Source organism: Mauremys mutica, chromosome 5 (assembly GCF_020497125.1).
Source record: "Mauremys mutica isolate MM-2020 ecotype Southern chromosome 5, ASM2049712v1, whole genome shotgun sequence".
NCBI lineage: Eukaryota > Metazoa > Chordata > Testudines > Geoemydidae > Mauremys > Mauremys mutica.
Window position 1 is genome coordinate 34,606,837 of NC_059076.1, and position 14,948 is coordinate 34,621,784.

Genomic DNA, 14,948 nt, shown 5'->3' on the forward strand with positions numbered 1-14,948 from the left:
AAAAACTGTAGGCATACTGAGGTCCTAAACAGAACTATGGCTCCCAGTGACAGAATTAATTTCTGATTTTTTTATTTATTTATTTTTATAATTGGAGATATACCTATCTCCTAGAACTGGATGGGACCTTGAAAGGTCATTGAGTCCAGCCCCCTGCCTTCACTAGCAGGACCAAGTACTGATTTTTGCTTCAGATCCCTAAGTGGCCCCCTCAAGGATTAAACTCACAACTCTGGGTTTAGCAGGCCAATGCTAAAGGACCTTGCTGTGATTTTAGACAAAGATTGTTCCTTCTCACAGAGAGAAGCAATGCATGATCTGCACAAATGTTAACAATTAGAGGAATGAGATTATTTCCTCTCAATGTGCATACACTAATCAAAGAAAAATAAATTGGTGTCTGACCCTAGCCAATATAAAACAAAACCAAAAGCCTCCAAAGTAATTCAATAACTCACCTTGTTATTGGTAACGGTATACCATTTTGATACAATGCATGTCTGAGAAGAACCGCAGGCTCTGGTGAACTTACGAGAGCCAGCTACAGTTGCCTCCTAGTTTACAATATCACTATAAAAGATACATTAAGTAAACAACCATTGTGTAGTAGCATTGTTACTGCAGAACCTACAGAATAGATTGTGTATGATTTGTAAAGATTACTCTGTTTTAGAAATCACACAAAACGCAAGTGGTTTAGTAGAAAACATGTTTAATTTGGCTCCTTTCATACACTGTTCCAAAAAGAAATTCATTCACACAATGTTGTATCCAGTGTACATCTGGATTTGTTAATGCGTTGCCATGAATATCAAGGCAAATGGTGCCTTAGAAATAACTTCACTAGACACAGTGTGTTTGATAGTAAAACATCACCAAAAGACTTCTCTCCAGGTATAAACTTAGTACGGGGCAGACCACAGGAAAAAAGGCCAGAGTGCTGCAGACTTTAAAATCAGGAATTGTAAGACATTTGCCCAATATCTCAGTCAGGTTAAAGGAAAAAACGAGGAAGGGAAAAATACCAGTTTTACATTTTATAGTGAATTGTTTCAAGATACAAATTCATACCTAAAGCTAAGTAACAGTTCAGTAACTTTCTTTTTTAAAGATAGAAATAGACTAGTGATAAAATGCTGTTTTAAAAATATACCAACCACTGGTAATGATGGTTTTTATTTATGAAAGGAGACAGTTGGAAGCACTTCTTGCACTTGCTGGTTCATGTAACTAGACCTTTCTTGTGCCTTCTTGTGGGGGACAGTATAATTTTTATAGATTGCTTGTTTTTAAGCTCTTCATGAAGAGAAGCAAATCCATTTTGTGCTTGCATATATCACACCAGGCACTAACCCATCAAGTATCCCCTACAGGACAAAATAAAAGTTAAGAGAGAGAAATTAGGAGCACAGCACATCTAAACTGAACAGATTACAATTTTCAAGATAAAGCTATACCAGGTTACCAGTGTACCCATTTGTCAGACTTAAACAATTGAAAAAGTTATTAAAAATAAATCTTAATGAGCAAATAGGGAACAACAAACAGTTAGCTAAAATGACTGTTCAAGCCTTAATTAATGTTATGGCATAGACCTTCACTAGAAACATGGTCAATCAATACTTATGAAACTTTCCACTCAGTTAAAACTTAATGAGACTATTCCATATTCAAATTTTCACCAGAACACACAACCTATTCCTGTGGTGTATGTGATATATTAACGCAAGTTTAGTTCCACAATTCCAGGGCCTCTTAAGAATATAATTTTCAAAAACAGAAGACCACGGGATAAAGTTGTTCATAAATAACCATACAATAAAGTATGGATCCAAGGATTCTCTGTTTTCCCTGTTTTGGGTTAATTAACTGGACTTTAGTTATAATTAGGTCTCAAGTCCAAAAAATCTGATTTTATTAGCTGTCAACCACATTATTCTCCACGGTGAACTCCAAACATTGGCTTGTGGTTGAAATCAGTTGCAGTTGTCCCTAGATCAACTTCTCTAAATACAAGTTTCGAGTTTGTCTGTATAAAATTAAGATAGCTACTCCCGGCAATTGTCTGAAATTTAAAGAAACGGAAATTCAGTTTACAGTTCTAACATTTTATAGTAAAGCACAAACTGGCATCTTTGTTGTGTTGCTCTGGTAACATATGCAAACAAGCGCTGTAATGGTGGGAAACACTGTCGGAATACTTAAAACACCAACTCTGTGTCCTTAAAAAAGGCCACATCTTTGGCCATTTGAAACACGTCTTATTTCTGATCTTTCATCACATTCATGTCCATGGAGGGTTCTACTCTACGTTTATCAACCAAAAACCCTCCCTAACCAAAAAGGAAATTTTCATTTGATGAATATTAAAGATCAAAAACTTTCAGAAGTGTAATCTGGGGAGTCTATAGTCCTCCCAAGTCCACCCACAGAGGGATCAATATCCATCACATTGGGTTAATGTTTTTTAATAAGGATTTTATAAAGAATCCTGTAAATCGTTCCTTGGAAGAAATTTCTTCCATTCCTTTTTACCAACTTGTAAGAGTCTGGGAAGTTTCTCCTTCACTGGTACACTATTACTACTGTAGATAGGGATTTAAATGAAGAGATTCACAGCAGCTGTGCTTGGGTGTTGGTAGTTATAGCCAGGTAGCCCTGAGAAGATATTCCAGCAGGCTAGCAAGGGACTTCTATACTAGCAAATCCAAGGGGAGCCTTCATGTAGCAGCATTTCCTAGCCTTAGTGTTTGTGCCATTAACTGCAAAGAAACTTGCTGAGAGTGTCAAGGGTGAAACTGGTTCAAACAGGAACCTGCTCTGCTGACTAGCTTGAGCACTCCACCCTCCACCCCCATTTTACTTTGATATAAATCACTGGAGCAGATTTAGTCTATTATTCTCAACCTAGCCTTAATTATCATAAATTCTGGAAGCCTTTATTACATTTTGCGAAAGGTTCTGCATTTGTGCTGCGTACACAGACTATCAATTTGAAGATCCTACATTAGTCAGCCCAAACTGGTACAATTCAGCCCCAACTTTTCTCCTTTCCTGTCTCCTCTAACCTCCACTTCTTCAATGAACTAAGGTAATGTAACATCCAAGAGACACACGTCTTACAGAGTAGCTGTATATTATTGCAACCCTTGTCCTTCCTTTCCCCAATTTCCCCTTGTCGGTCTATGGCTCTCACTTCTTGAATCATGTCTGAACCACAACATTTCAGAGCAAGGACGGTCTTTACTTGTTTCTCTGAGGCATCTAGCACAATTCTGTGTTTGAAAGTCAGAGCAAAAACAGAAGGGACAGCTTAAATCTATTGTTGTGAGTAGAACTACAACAACAACAGGAATCATGATTTAACCTGTATGTATTACTTTTTAGATTTTAAACCTGTGGTTCTCAGATGTAAAACAAGAATGATGTCCACATTAATCAAAATCAATGTACTGAATACCACCAGAATACAAAGGCTTTTCTGTGCCTTGAGTAACTTAGGAACTGCCTGCCTTTCAATATAAGTAAAATTCAGTGTCATGTCCTGTATCAGATAAGTCTTGTATTTTCATTAATGAGGATTTAGCAAGTTATTTGGCAGTCATGTGACAAACTTTCCCTTAGGCAAGATATTCCTGAATATTAAATAATCGTTAAACAAAAGCCTGTTAGGGAATTAACGGAAATGATACAAAGTCAGTACTTCATGTAAAACCTTGTTATTGTTAGAACATATGTCTAAGCCACAAATGAGTCTAAGATTTCCTTCCTATTCTTTAGAGTTTCTCAAACATAACCATGAACTCTTGAGACCAAACACATTTGATTAAAAAAATAAATCTATTGTATGCTGATGCTTCATGCTGCATTGCTACACACTGCCAGGAAACCCAACACATGCACTTTATGGGCCAGTAATTATATTGGAGACGAGATTTAGTGACTCTCCAAGAAATGGAGAATGACCATATCATTATTTAAAAAAAAAAACAAAAACAAAAAAACCCCAAAACATCCCGACAGTTAATTCATGGAGTGGTTTTAGCAGTGGCCCTCAAAGAAACTGCTGCAGTTGGCAGCTCTAGAGGTCATAGTGGGGTTGAGAAGTGGGAAGGGAAGGAGAAAAGGAAGGCAGGCAGCAAAAATAAAATAAATTCATTATAAGCTACTGAATAGACTGGAAAACACAGAATCAAGAAGCTCGAAAGCCCTGTCAGTACATACATGCAAGAACAAAGACTACTCTACCTCCCTTGGAAGATTGTTCTACAGCCTGTGAAAAATTTCCCAGATAGCCTCAATTTTCCTTCTTTTCACCTTGTTATACCCCTAATTCATCTCCCACCCTCCCAATGCTTAGCTGTTTATGCTTCTCTCCAAAGCCTGTGCTAGCTTTTAGCCAACCTCTATAGATTAAGTCTTTTAATCTTTCCTCAAAATCCAACCCATCCAGTCTAGAATCAAACTGTATTGTAGCTTTGATTTCTGACAGGGAGCTTGTCACCTCCCTGCACAACATGATGTTTCAGAATGGGCAGACCCAAAAACACCACACCTCACTAAAGAGGGCAGATTCCAATTTTAACTAAAACACCTTAAAGCAAAGCTGTGTATGTTTAATCTACACCAATTTTTTTTTTTTTAAACACAACTTATCCTTGCTTCAGATGTAGTGCTTTGTAAACTTAGCTGGGATCCTAGAAATTGGTTTGCCACAGAAAAAAGTGGAATATGCATTTTTACAGAGAATATTTAGTTTTTACATTTTGTGAAAAAAAAAAATGTAAACTTAACTAAAATTTTACTGATGAAAGTACCAGTGCCATTTATTCAATGGGCGCAACCTCCCCCACTTGTAATTGATTTTTGAATGCGCTGACTGCCCGAGCCCTTGCCACAGTCAGCCCTGGGCAGCTGGTGGTTCAGTTAGTACAGAGAGCCAGATAATGGAGGCTCGGATAAACCTGGTTCTACTGTACATAGCTAAACACACTCCAATACACTGCTTTGGCATATAGACGTTACTCAATGACTTATAGGGGTGTGTATTTTAATGCATCTCAAATTTCACTTCAGCCTCCAGGACTAACTCAGAAAGTAAGTAATGTTAATATAAAAGCAATTTTTGCTTTTTATTTTGTGCGTTAAAAAAACAATTTTCTGAAAATATAGAAAGCAGACAGAAAAATTTGGTATATGTAAGAAATACAAATTGTAATTCTATTAATTTTATTTTACCATAATGATTGATGGCACTGGAAGGGTTTGAACTTGCTTAAAAATTGTAAATATACCAATAAAACATTGTGTTCAACTGAAAACTATATTTATAGTGGCTAGGGAAACTGAAGTTCAGTATTCCACTTTAATCGTGGGGAAAGAACCATACAAATCTGTGATTTATCACAGAAAACTAGGATCCCTGCTTATCAGTAACAGAAAGGGAGGGGAGAACAGCATGAAATGTACTAAACAACTTACGGCAATTTCATCCGCATGAAAACTCTTGCCATGAAGAAGCTCAACAGGACGCTGACAAATCCAATAAAAAGCAACAGAAATCTATTGAGCTTTGGGATATTTGGTGCATTGGATCGGTCCAGAATTATGAAACCTAAGCCTCCCATTGTGAAAAGGAAGCTGGATGCGAGTCCTTCCATAATATACTGTCCATTTACTCTGGGGGAAGAAAAAAAAAGGAGTAAAAGATGTTTCAGTAGAACACCAGTCCCTCAAGGTATTATTTCCACTTCAAGAGCCAGCTATTTAGTATAATATTTTGATGTGCTTCCATTTTACAAAAATCCAGGAGAGTTCATTTTGATGTTTACACACTTAGCCCCAGCAATAAGTGTTATGTTCCACTGTCTCCTGATATGAAGTCAATCATAAGGGATTAATATAAAATTTAGCTTCTGGATCAGTACTTTGCAAGGTGACAGAAACCTACTGATGCTTTTAATCATGAGTATTCATAAAAGGGTAATGTGACTGTATGCAAAACCACCACACTTTATACATTACTTTATATAGAATTTTAGATATGAGTGGTAATTTCAAATGTATCTTGTTTGAAAGCAAAAATAAAAGTTAACAAATGAATGTAAGTAGGGACCCAAGACTTCTAGACTGTAGACAAACTCCAAATTCCAGTCACTGCAAGAAGAGAAGTGTTATTCAAGTCAATATCAAGGGAGGAATTGTGTCTCCTTGTTCTAGCACAGCATTAGGAGTAAGGTGTGCTAGACCAGTGGTTCTCAAACAGCAGATTTCAGGGGGTCGCGAGCAGATTTCAGGGGGTCTTCCAAGCAGGACCAGCATTAGACATGCTGGTGCCCAGGGCAGAAAGCCAAAGCCCCACCTAATGGGGCAGAAGCACGGGGCTCTGAGCCTCGCCACACAGGGCTGAAACCAAAGCCTGAGCAACTCAGCTTCACAGGGCCCCCTGCAGCGTTGTGCCCTGGACAACTGCCCTGCTTGATACCCCCTGGCCCTGGCTTTTATATGCAGAAACACAGTTGTGGCACAGATGGTCCATGGAGTTTTTAAGAGCATGTTGGGGGGTGGCTCAGAAAGAAAAAGGTTGAGAACCCTGGCACTAGACTGCATTCTCATTTCTGTTACTGCATGATTTTGGATAAATCCCTTAATACATCTATGCCTCAGTTTTCCAATTTGTAATACAGGTATACACCACCACCTTGGTAAAGCACTTTGCTGGAAGGATCTACAAGGGAGTAGAGCATATCATATTAGTGTCTAATCTTGATAAATAGTCTAATCTTTTACACTGTTCTCCCCCATGACTTTCACGAACGTGCTCCCACTATCCTGGAGCAAAGTGATTCATGTATGCTGATAAAAGCCCACCTTAATTGATTACTCTCATTACAGTTAGTATGGCAACACCCATTTTTTCATGTCGTGTGTGTGTATATACATCTTCCTACTGTATTTTCCACTGCATGCATCTGATGAAGTGGGTTTAGCCTACGAAAGCTTATGCTCAAATAAATGTGTTAGTCTCTAAGGTGCCACAAGTACTCCTCGTTCTTTTTGCTGACACAGACCAACACAGCTACCACTCTGAAACATGTATATTGCAGAGGCCCAAAGAAATCTGAGGCATATATTGGAAGGCGTTAATTCTGAGCATAAACTATACACAAAGAATTCCCAGAGTCAAGAGTAACAATGAGAAACGTATTTTATGATCTATTTCTTTATTTATTATTTTTTAAACAAACAGTGTCAGCTCTCTTTTTTACAATGAGGTACTTTAGTTAAAAAACAAAAAACAAAAAAAGCCCCATCATTCTCTGCAGGAATTAAGGATAACCAGTCCAGACAGTCAAAATCCAGAGCTCTGTAAACTATTCCTTAATCTTCTCAACTAACTTCTGACTAAATTAGTTTCTCCTCTAATAAAATTTTAGATTCTAAGCAAGAAGCATCTGCTGAACTAATTTTGAAGGACAGACACTGTAGATTTATGTTTCAAATTGAACAAAATCTGGCCCTAAACTACAAGTTACTCCATATGGGTGGACCCCTGCACTCATGCAAAATAACTAAGACCTTGATCTTGCAAATTATCAAAATCCAGCATTTTATTTTGGGTTCACAAACTGAATGCAAATTATGGATATGAGTTCCACAGTTTATTGCTGTTGAGAGTAATTAGAAAAATAAGGTTTGCGGTTTGCCCTTACAGCAGAACTTGATGTGGAACAGAAAAATTGTCACTCAAAATAATAGAAAAGAGTTTAGGATAGAAAAGAAAGTGAAAGCCAGCTAAAGAGAGGTTATATTAATACACACAACTAGACCTGGGTATTCAGTTTTAATTGTTACATATTTGCAACCACCCACTTTTCCTTTCACAAACAAGCACACAAAAATCTTTCACCCATTATTAAACAAAGTTTAACAGAAAGGAAAAATATAAAAACACATTATACAACTGGTGTATTCTGTCAACTCTGACAAGTAATTAAAAAGCTATTATAGTTATGAAATATGATTAAATATAGCTTGTTATGAATCTTGACTTCTACTCATGAAAATTAATTAGTATCATCTACCAGAAATTTCGTTTCTTGTAATGCAAAAATGTAATTGATAAAAATACAAAAAGATATTAAAATTTCACACAATAAAAGTCAAATCCTTCTAAGCCTATATATAAAATATACTGTGGATATTTAAACAATTCATTTGCAAATGAAGGCTCCAATCAGTGCAATCAGATGCATATTTCTGGATCCTGGGGCCCTCAGAGAGCACAGCTGAAGTCAATGGAGCACTACAAGAGCATCGTGGTTCACTTGCATTCATCTCTTTGCAGGTCAGGGAGAGACCATTCGATTATGACAAAGGATAATTTCTACCTGTATGCCAAAAAGGCCACTGGTCTCTGATGTCCATGTTCATCTGTCATAGACCCAACACTGGGAGGTTCTACAATCACATCATAGATTATTCCTATTAAAAAAAGGACATTAGTTTTGAATTATGGGCCAGCATCATCCATCTCTAAATATTAAGAATGATTTCCTTCTACATGAATAGAAGTATGAATAGAAAGAGAACAGTTTAGTAAATTACATGCCTTTTTTACATCTCCTGTTCAAATGCTAAGAAACACAATCAATTAATTAAGGTACACCCTTAAATTATAGTGGGATGAATATAGGACATTTCAGAAAGCCTTTTTTTACATTAGGGTATATCTGTACAGCAGCTGGGAGGGTCGTTCCCAGCTTGGGTAGATATACACATGCTAGTTCTGCTCAAGCTAGCATGCAAAAAGTAGCAGCATGGCCACAGTGGCTCAGGCTAGTTACCTGAGTACAATCCTGCCAAACCCCCTGGGTAGGTACTCAGGCAGCCAAGCTGCCACACCACCACTGCTATTTTTAGCACACTAGTTCAACCACTCCTAGCATGTGTATGTCTACCAGATCTGAGAATCACCACTGCAGCTGCTGTGTAGACATACCCGTAATGGTAAGTGGCTTATACATGATTAGTACAGTACTTCAAGGACTGTGAATGTGTAGCGTCATAACTGTTCATCATATCAGAGCCTAGGACACTAGACCTTGTTTTCCTACATAATCGACTTAATCTGTGATTGTGAACTTGATTAACTCCATTTACCTTTATAGGGTTAACAAAAATAAAAACCACTTTTGGCTGAAAAGACCCAAAATGTACAGTAGTGTTCTATTTAGGGACCATTCTTTCTTACTCTATAGGTACAGACACTAGAGAATATCATGGGAAGATTCATGTTGCAACGTCATTGAGCCTGACAGAGATCCTCTAAACTTTAGCAGTAATTTTGAATTTAATCTAGAATTTTAGGAGTTACTTATATACCTCTCTAAATTTATTCCAACAAATTTACTTGAGCTACTGCCTCTTGTGGTTGGACTTCACATTTCTTATTTGTTTCTGGGGTAACTGCAGCATATGAGGCACTGTATAAACTCACAGGAAGCAGGCACATTCTCAGCCCCAGAACGAGGAGTAGGGGGAAAGAAAGGGAGAGGGAGCAGAAAATACAATGTACAATGAAAGTGGTCAGGGACATGTCTTGATATAGGATTTTTAAATAATATAAACTAGGGCTGTCAACCGATTAAAAAAATTAATCATGATTAATTGCACAATTAAAGAATAGAGCACCATTTATTTAAATATTTTTGGATGTTTTCTACATTTTCAAATACACTGATTTCAATTACAACACAGAATACAATGTGTACAGTGCTGACTTTATATTTTTTATTACCAATATTTTCACAGTAAAAACAAAAGAAATAGTGCTGCAGTGCAATCTCTATCATGAAAGTTGAACTTACAAATATAGAATTATGTACAAAAAAACCTGCATTCAAAAATAAAACAATGTAAAACTTTAGAGCCCACAAGTCCACTCAATCCTACTTCAGCCAATCACTAAGACAAACAAGCTTGGTTACAATTTGCAGGAGATAATGTTGCCCACTTCTTGATTACAAAGTCACCTAAAAGTGAGAACAGGAGTTCACATGGTACTGTTGTAGCCGGCATCACAAGATATTTACGTGCCAGATACGCTAAAGATTCATATGTCCGTTCATGCTTCAACCACCATTCCAGAGGCCATGCATCCATGCTGATGACAGGTTCTGCTCAATCATGACCCAAAACAGAGCAGACCGATGTATGTTCATTTTCATCATCTGAGTCAGATGCCACCAGCAGGTTGATTTTCTCCCCTCCCCCTCCCCCCGGTGGTGGTTCGGGTTCCGTAGTTCCCACATCGGAGTACTGCTCTTTTAAGACTTCTGAAAGCATGCTCCACACCCCGTCCCAATCAGATTTTGGAAGGCACTTCAGATTCTTAAACCTTGGGTTGAGTGCTGTAGCTATTTTTAGAAATCCCACATCGGTACCTTCTTTGCGTTTTGTCAAATCTGCTGTGAAAGTGTTCTTAAAATGAACAACATGTGCTGGGTCATTATCTGAGACTGCTATAACATGAAATATATGGCAGAATGTGGGTAAAACAGAACAGGAGAGACACAGTTCTCCCCCAAGGAGTTCAGTCACAAATTTAATACGCTATTTTTTTTAACAAGCATCATCAGCATGTCCTCTGGAATGGTGGCCAAAGCATGAAGGGGCATATGAATATTTAGCATATCTCGCAAGTAAATACCTTGCAATGCCAGCTACAAAAGTGCCATGCAAATACCTGTTCTCATTTTCAGGTGACATTGTAAATAAGAAGCAGGCAGCATTATCTCCCATGAATGTAAACAAACTTATTTGTCTTAGCGAGTGGCTGAACAATAAGTCGGACTGAGTGGACTTGTAGGCTCTAAAGTTTTACACTTTTGTTTTTGAGGGCAGTTATGTAACAAAAAAACTGCATTTGTAAGTTACACTTTCACAATAAGGAGATTGCACTACAGTAGTTGTAAGAGGTGAATTGAAAAATACTCTTTTGTTCATCATTTTTATAGTACAAATATCTGTAATAAAAAATAGTATAAAGTGAGCACTGTACACTTCGTATTCAGTGTTGTAATAGAAATCAATATATTTGAAAATGTAGAAAAATATCCAAAAATATTTAATCAATTTCAATTGGTATTCTATTGTTTAACAGTGTGATTAATCCCGATTAACTCAAAAAAATTAATCACATGAGTTAACTGTGACTAATTGACAGTCCTAATATAACCTATTCTACATGCCCCTCTACCTATATTTTTTGTAAATAATAATAAATAATAATTGGAGATATATTTCTTGTAGGTGACAGAGAGGATCTTCATGAAGGATTTGAACGGAGAGGGAAGCAGCTCTGCAGACTAGCGCAACAGACTTCTCATGCCATTTAGAGATAATTGTAATAAATGCAGAATTTTGTTTCTTTGGTGCATCAAACCAAACTACATTGTGTCACTTGACTAGAGTTTCGTTTGATAAATAAAGAGATTGTGATCCACATACCATCTCATATTAAGCAGCAGTAGTGATGAATAAGCCAAAAACTGCTACAGGGTTGGCATAGGAAAGCAAAACAGACCCCTGCCAAGTCACTACTCAACAGTAATATCCTCATTCCTTAATCAACACTCTTCCAAAACCAGGTAATCAAAGCTAAAATAAGGTTTTCTGATGTGCTCAGAAATCACCGATTTGATCACTGATTACATTCTATGCACCACATACTAGAAAGTCCCATTCCAGCATCAGGATTAAGACAAAATTTCCATAGTGGACAGAGAAGGGTAGGGGTTTGGGGGGGTTGGGAGGAGCAGGTAATACACCTCACTGACATAACAGATATGAGTCATAGGTAGCCTAATCTAAGCATTAAGGGAGTTTAGGGCTGCTCTTCTCAGGCTGCATATCAACTTAAGGGAGGGAACTTTTGAATGTCTTTGAAACACACAGAGCAAAATCCTTCACCACTAGAGGAAGATGTTGTAAGAGCTACTTTAAAATTATCCTTTCCAAAAGCCAAGACTGGAAAGTAGATCTGTCAATAGGAACAAAGGTTTCTCCCCATGGCACACTCGTCTCCTGACTCAGACTCAAAAAATCAACCACAGTATCAGTTTGATTTCCGATATTGCCTACACTGAGCAACTGAATTCTGATCTGGAGATGGATTTGGTCCCACAGACCTCTTCGGTTACTACACCTGAACAAAGATCCTCGCCAAGGCTTATCGCTGAACCACGCACCCAAAACCTGGTCCACCGCTTTGCTGTTGGCAGAGCTGCGGCCATCGCCCCAGCGGGGACGGGGAGCTGCGTGCCCCCCTCAGCGCGGATGTGGGGGGGTTTACACCACGGGCAAAGAAGATCCCTCTCTGGGAACCCCATCAGAGAGCGGGGTGTAGGGACACAAAGTGCTCACTAGTGGGAACACGCGCCGGCTGCTGTTTTTGTCCTTACAGGGGCCGTCTCCGGGCAGGCTCGGGCAGGGCTTCCCACTGCCGCAGGGGGAACCCGGGGAACCGCGATGCCCCAGGTGGGGGGTGCAGAGCAGGAAGCCCCCGTCCCCGTGCGGCTGTGGGGGGGGTCTCACACCTCCCCTCACCCGGGGTCTCCCTCGTCCACCGCCACAGGGAGGAGGGGCACCGCTGCCCACAGAGCGCGGGGAGGCGCCACCCGCGGCCAGGCTCCCATCGAGAGAGGTACGGGAAACCCCACTGCCTCCCGGCCCAACAGGAGCCCTAGGAGCGGAGAGAACAGGCGTAATCCTGACCCCCCCCCCCAGTCCTCCGCCCGGGGCCCGCTCCCGGCCCCCCCAGTCCTCCGCCCGCCCGGGCCCGCCCCCCCCCAAGTCCTCCGCCCGCTCCCGCCCCCCCCCAAGTCCTCCGCCCGCCCGGGCCCCCCCCAAGTCCTCCGCCCGCCCGGGCCCGCTACCTCCAGTGATGAGGAAGTAGGACACCACCACCAGCGCGTAGACAGTCATGGCCGAGGGCGTGTGCACCCAGCTCGGCCGCTTCAGCTTGATGTTGGGGCACTGGAGCACCGCGAACGGCACCCGGTAGAGCGTCTCCATGATGGCAACCCAGCCACCCCCACGGAAGGCTAATCAAACCCAGCACCGCAGCTGCCCCGGCTTGACCCGCCGCAGCCACCGTCTCCCGCACTCTACACGAATGCGGAAGCGGAAACCAGCTACAGAGGGAACGTAGGGCCACGGAGAGGTCCTGGAAGGTGATAAGAATAGGGCGAAAAAGTACAAAATTGAGCACGGTAAAGGTCACCTGGAGACAAACGCGAGATATAAAATATCACGTCGTTAAAACACCCCCAAGCTCTGGAGTTTCAAGCCGACTATACATGTCTGGAGAATAGCAGTACTATCACCTGCCAGATCCTAGCAGCACCTGACCTGGCCAAGACACGTCAACTGAGAGAGTCTCGGGCGGGACTGGCCCACCTGAAGCCCCGCCCACAGAGCAGGAGGCCACGCCCACACTTTGGAACCTGGCGGGAGGGGCGCCGAGACGTGCTGTAGCTAGCAGACGCCCGCTACCGCCGCGGCCCCGGCGGGGCAGCACGTGGGGGCGCTGCAGGCAGAGGTGTGTTCAGGCTGTTCCGTGTCTCCCTTTTCCCGGCACCAGCGCGCAGGGAAACGCATCTGTGTTCAGCCTCAGAGTGGCCAACCCAGCAAACAGTAGCACCCGCCGTTAATAGCCCACACTTTGCATAATTGCAATAGGACCTCAGCGTTATATTTCATATCTCTAGTTTCAGATTCAAGAGAGATACCTTTATACAAATAGCATGACCACACTCCATAGATTATAAGCTTTTATAATGATACCTTAAAAGAGACTTTTTGCATGAAGCATATTCTAGTCACATTAAATTCACACTCATTAGCATATTTTCATACAATCATACGGAGTGCAACATCACACGAAGTACCAGGAGAGGCAGGTCCGTCCCAGGGGCTCAGCCCAACACGGAGGGCGGAGAGCGCCAGGCGGGAGGGTCGGTTAAGTCGGTCACCTCCCCTGTGTGAGAGAGGTGTACGGGAGTGTGTGTCACCCCTCCTCATGTGAACCTAAAGCCTTAAAGATAAGGTAAATAAAAAGAATCCAGCTACGCAGCATTTCTTTTTAACGGGCTCAGTCAACTTGATGTTAATTTGAATGTTTGTATTACATAGTTCTGACTGATTGCCGTTGAACTTGCTTGAATACAAGTAATTTTAGGGGCCTGGAACCACCTCCCACACCCTGAACTCCTCATTTCTGGGCCCACCCTGAGCCCTCACCCCCAGCCAGAGTCCTCACCCCCTCCCACATCCCAACCCCAATTTCATGAGCATTCCTGAGCCCACCATACAATTTCTATACCCAGATGTGGTCCTTGGGCCAAAACGTTTGCCCACCCATAAATAGGTTGTAATTGACTGCAGACTTATTTGGTTTGCATTTGTCATGTCCAGTATGGTCTTTGGGCATCTGACACATTTTAGAGGAGCAGATTTTGTTTTGTATTGTATCTGGTTGTTTCCAGCACTCTCTCTTATTACTAGGAGAATCTCTTCTTTCTTAAAGAAACCTACATTTGTTTTATCATAAGTGATATGTGATTTTACATGGGCAGAGGATCTGGGATTTCTGTGAATAGCCAGTGTCAGGCTATCACTGGGGAATGATGCAAAGCACTTGAGAACTGGGATGCATCTACTGTTAACCTCCAACAAGACAAGTCTGGCATAGCCCAGAGGAGATTGCTTGAGTAGCTGAAAACTGGTGCTATCAGAGAATTGATACCCAGCCAGGCATAGGCAAGATTCCCTCAGCTGAAGGCAGGGAGTAGCAAGGTGACTCAGACTCCTGGGTACTACAAGAACCATCACACAAAGTCACAAAATTAAACATAAATAATGCAACACACAAAAGTAGTTTGTAA

The 14,948-nt window shown here is 40.9% G+C and overlaps 1 protein-coding gene across 1 annotated transcript; it reads right to left on the reverse strand.

Moving 5' to 3' along the window:
* Positions 1-695: 695 nt before the first annotated feature.
* On the reverse strand, positions 696-13,190 carry OSTC (oligosaccharyltransferase complex non-catalytic subunit). The gene is made up of 4 exons (XM_045019736.1): positions 12,939-13,190; positions 8,391-8,484; positions 5,482-5,679; positions 696-1,367 (listed from the first exon to the last, which is right to left on the reverse strand). The coding sequence occupies exons 1-4, from the start codon at positions 13,075-13,077 to the stop codon at positions 1,349-1,351; spliced, it is 450 nt and encodes a 149-aa protein (XP_044875671.1). The 5' UTR covers positions 13,078-13,190; the 3' UTR covers positions 696-1,348.
* Positions 13,191-14,948: the final 1,758 nt, after the last annotated feature.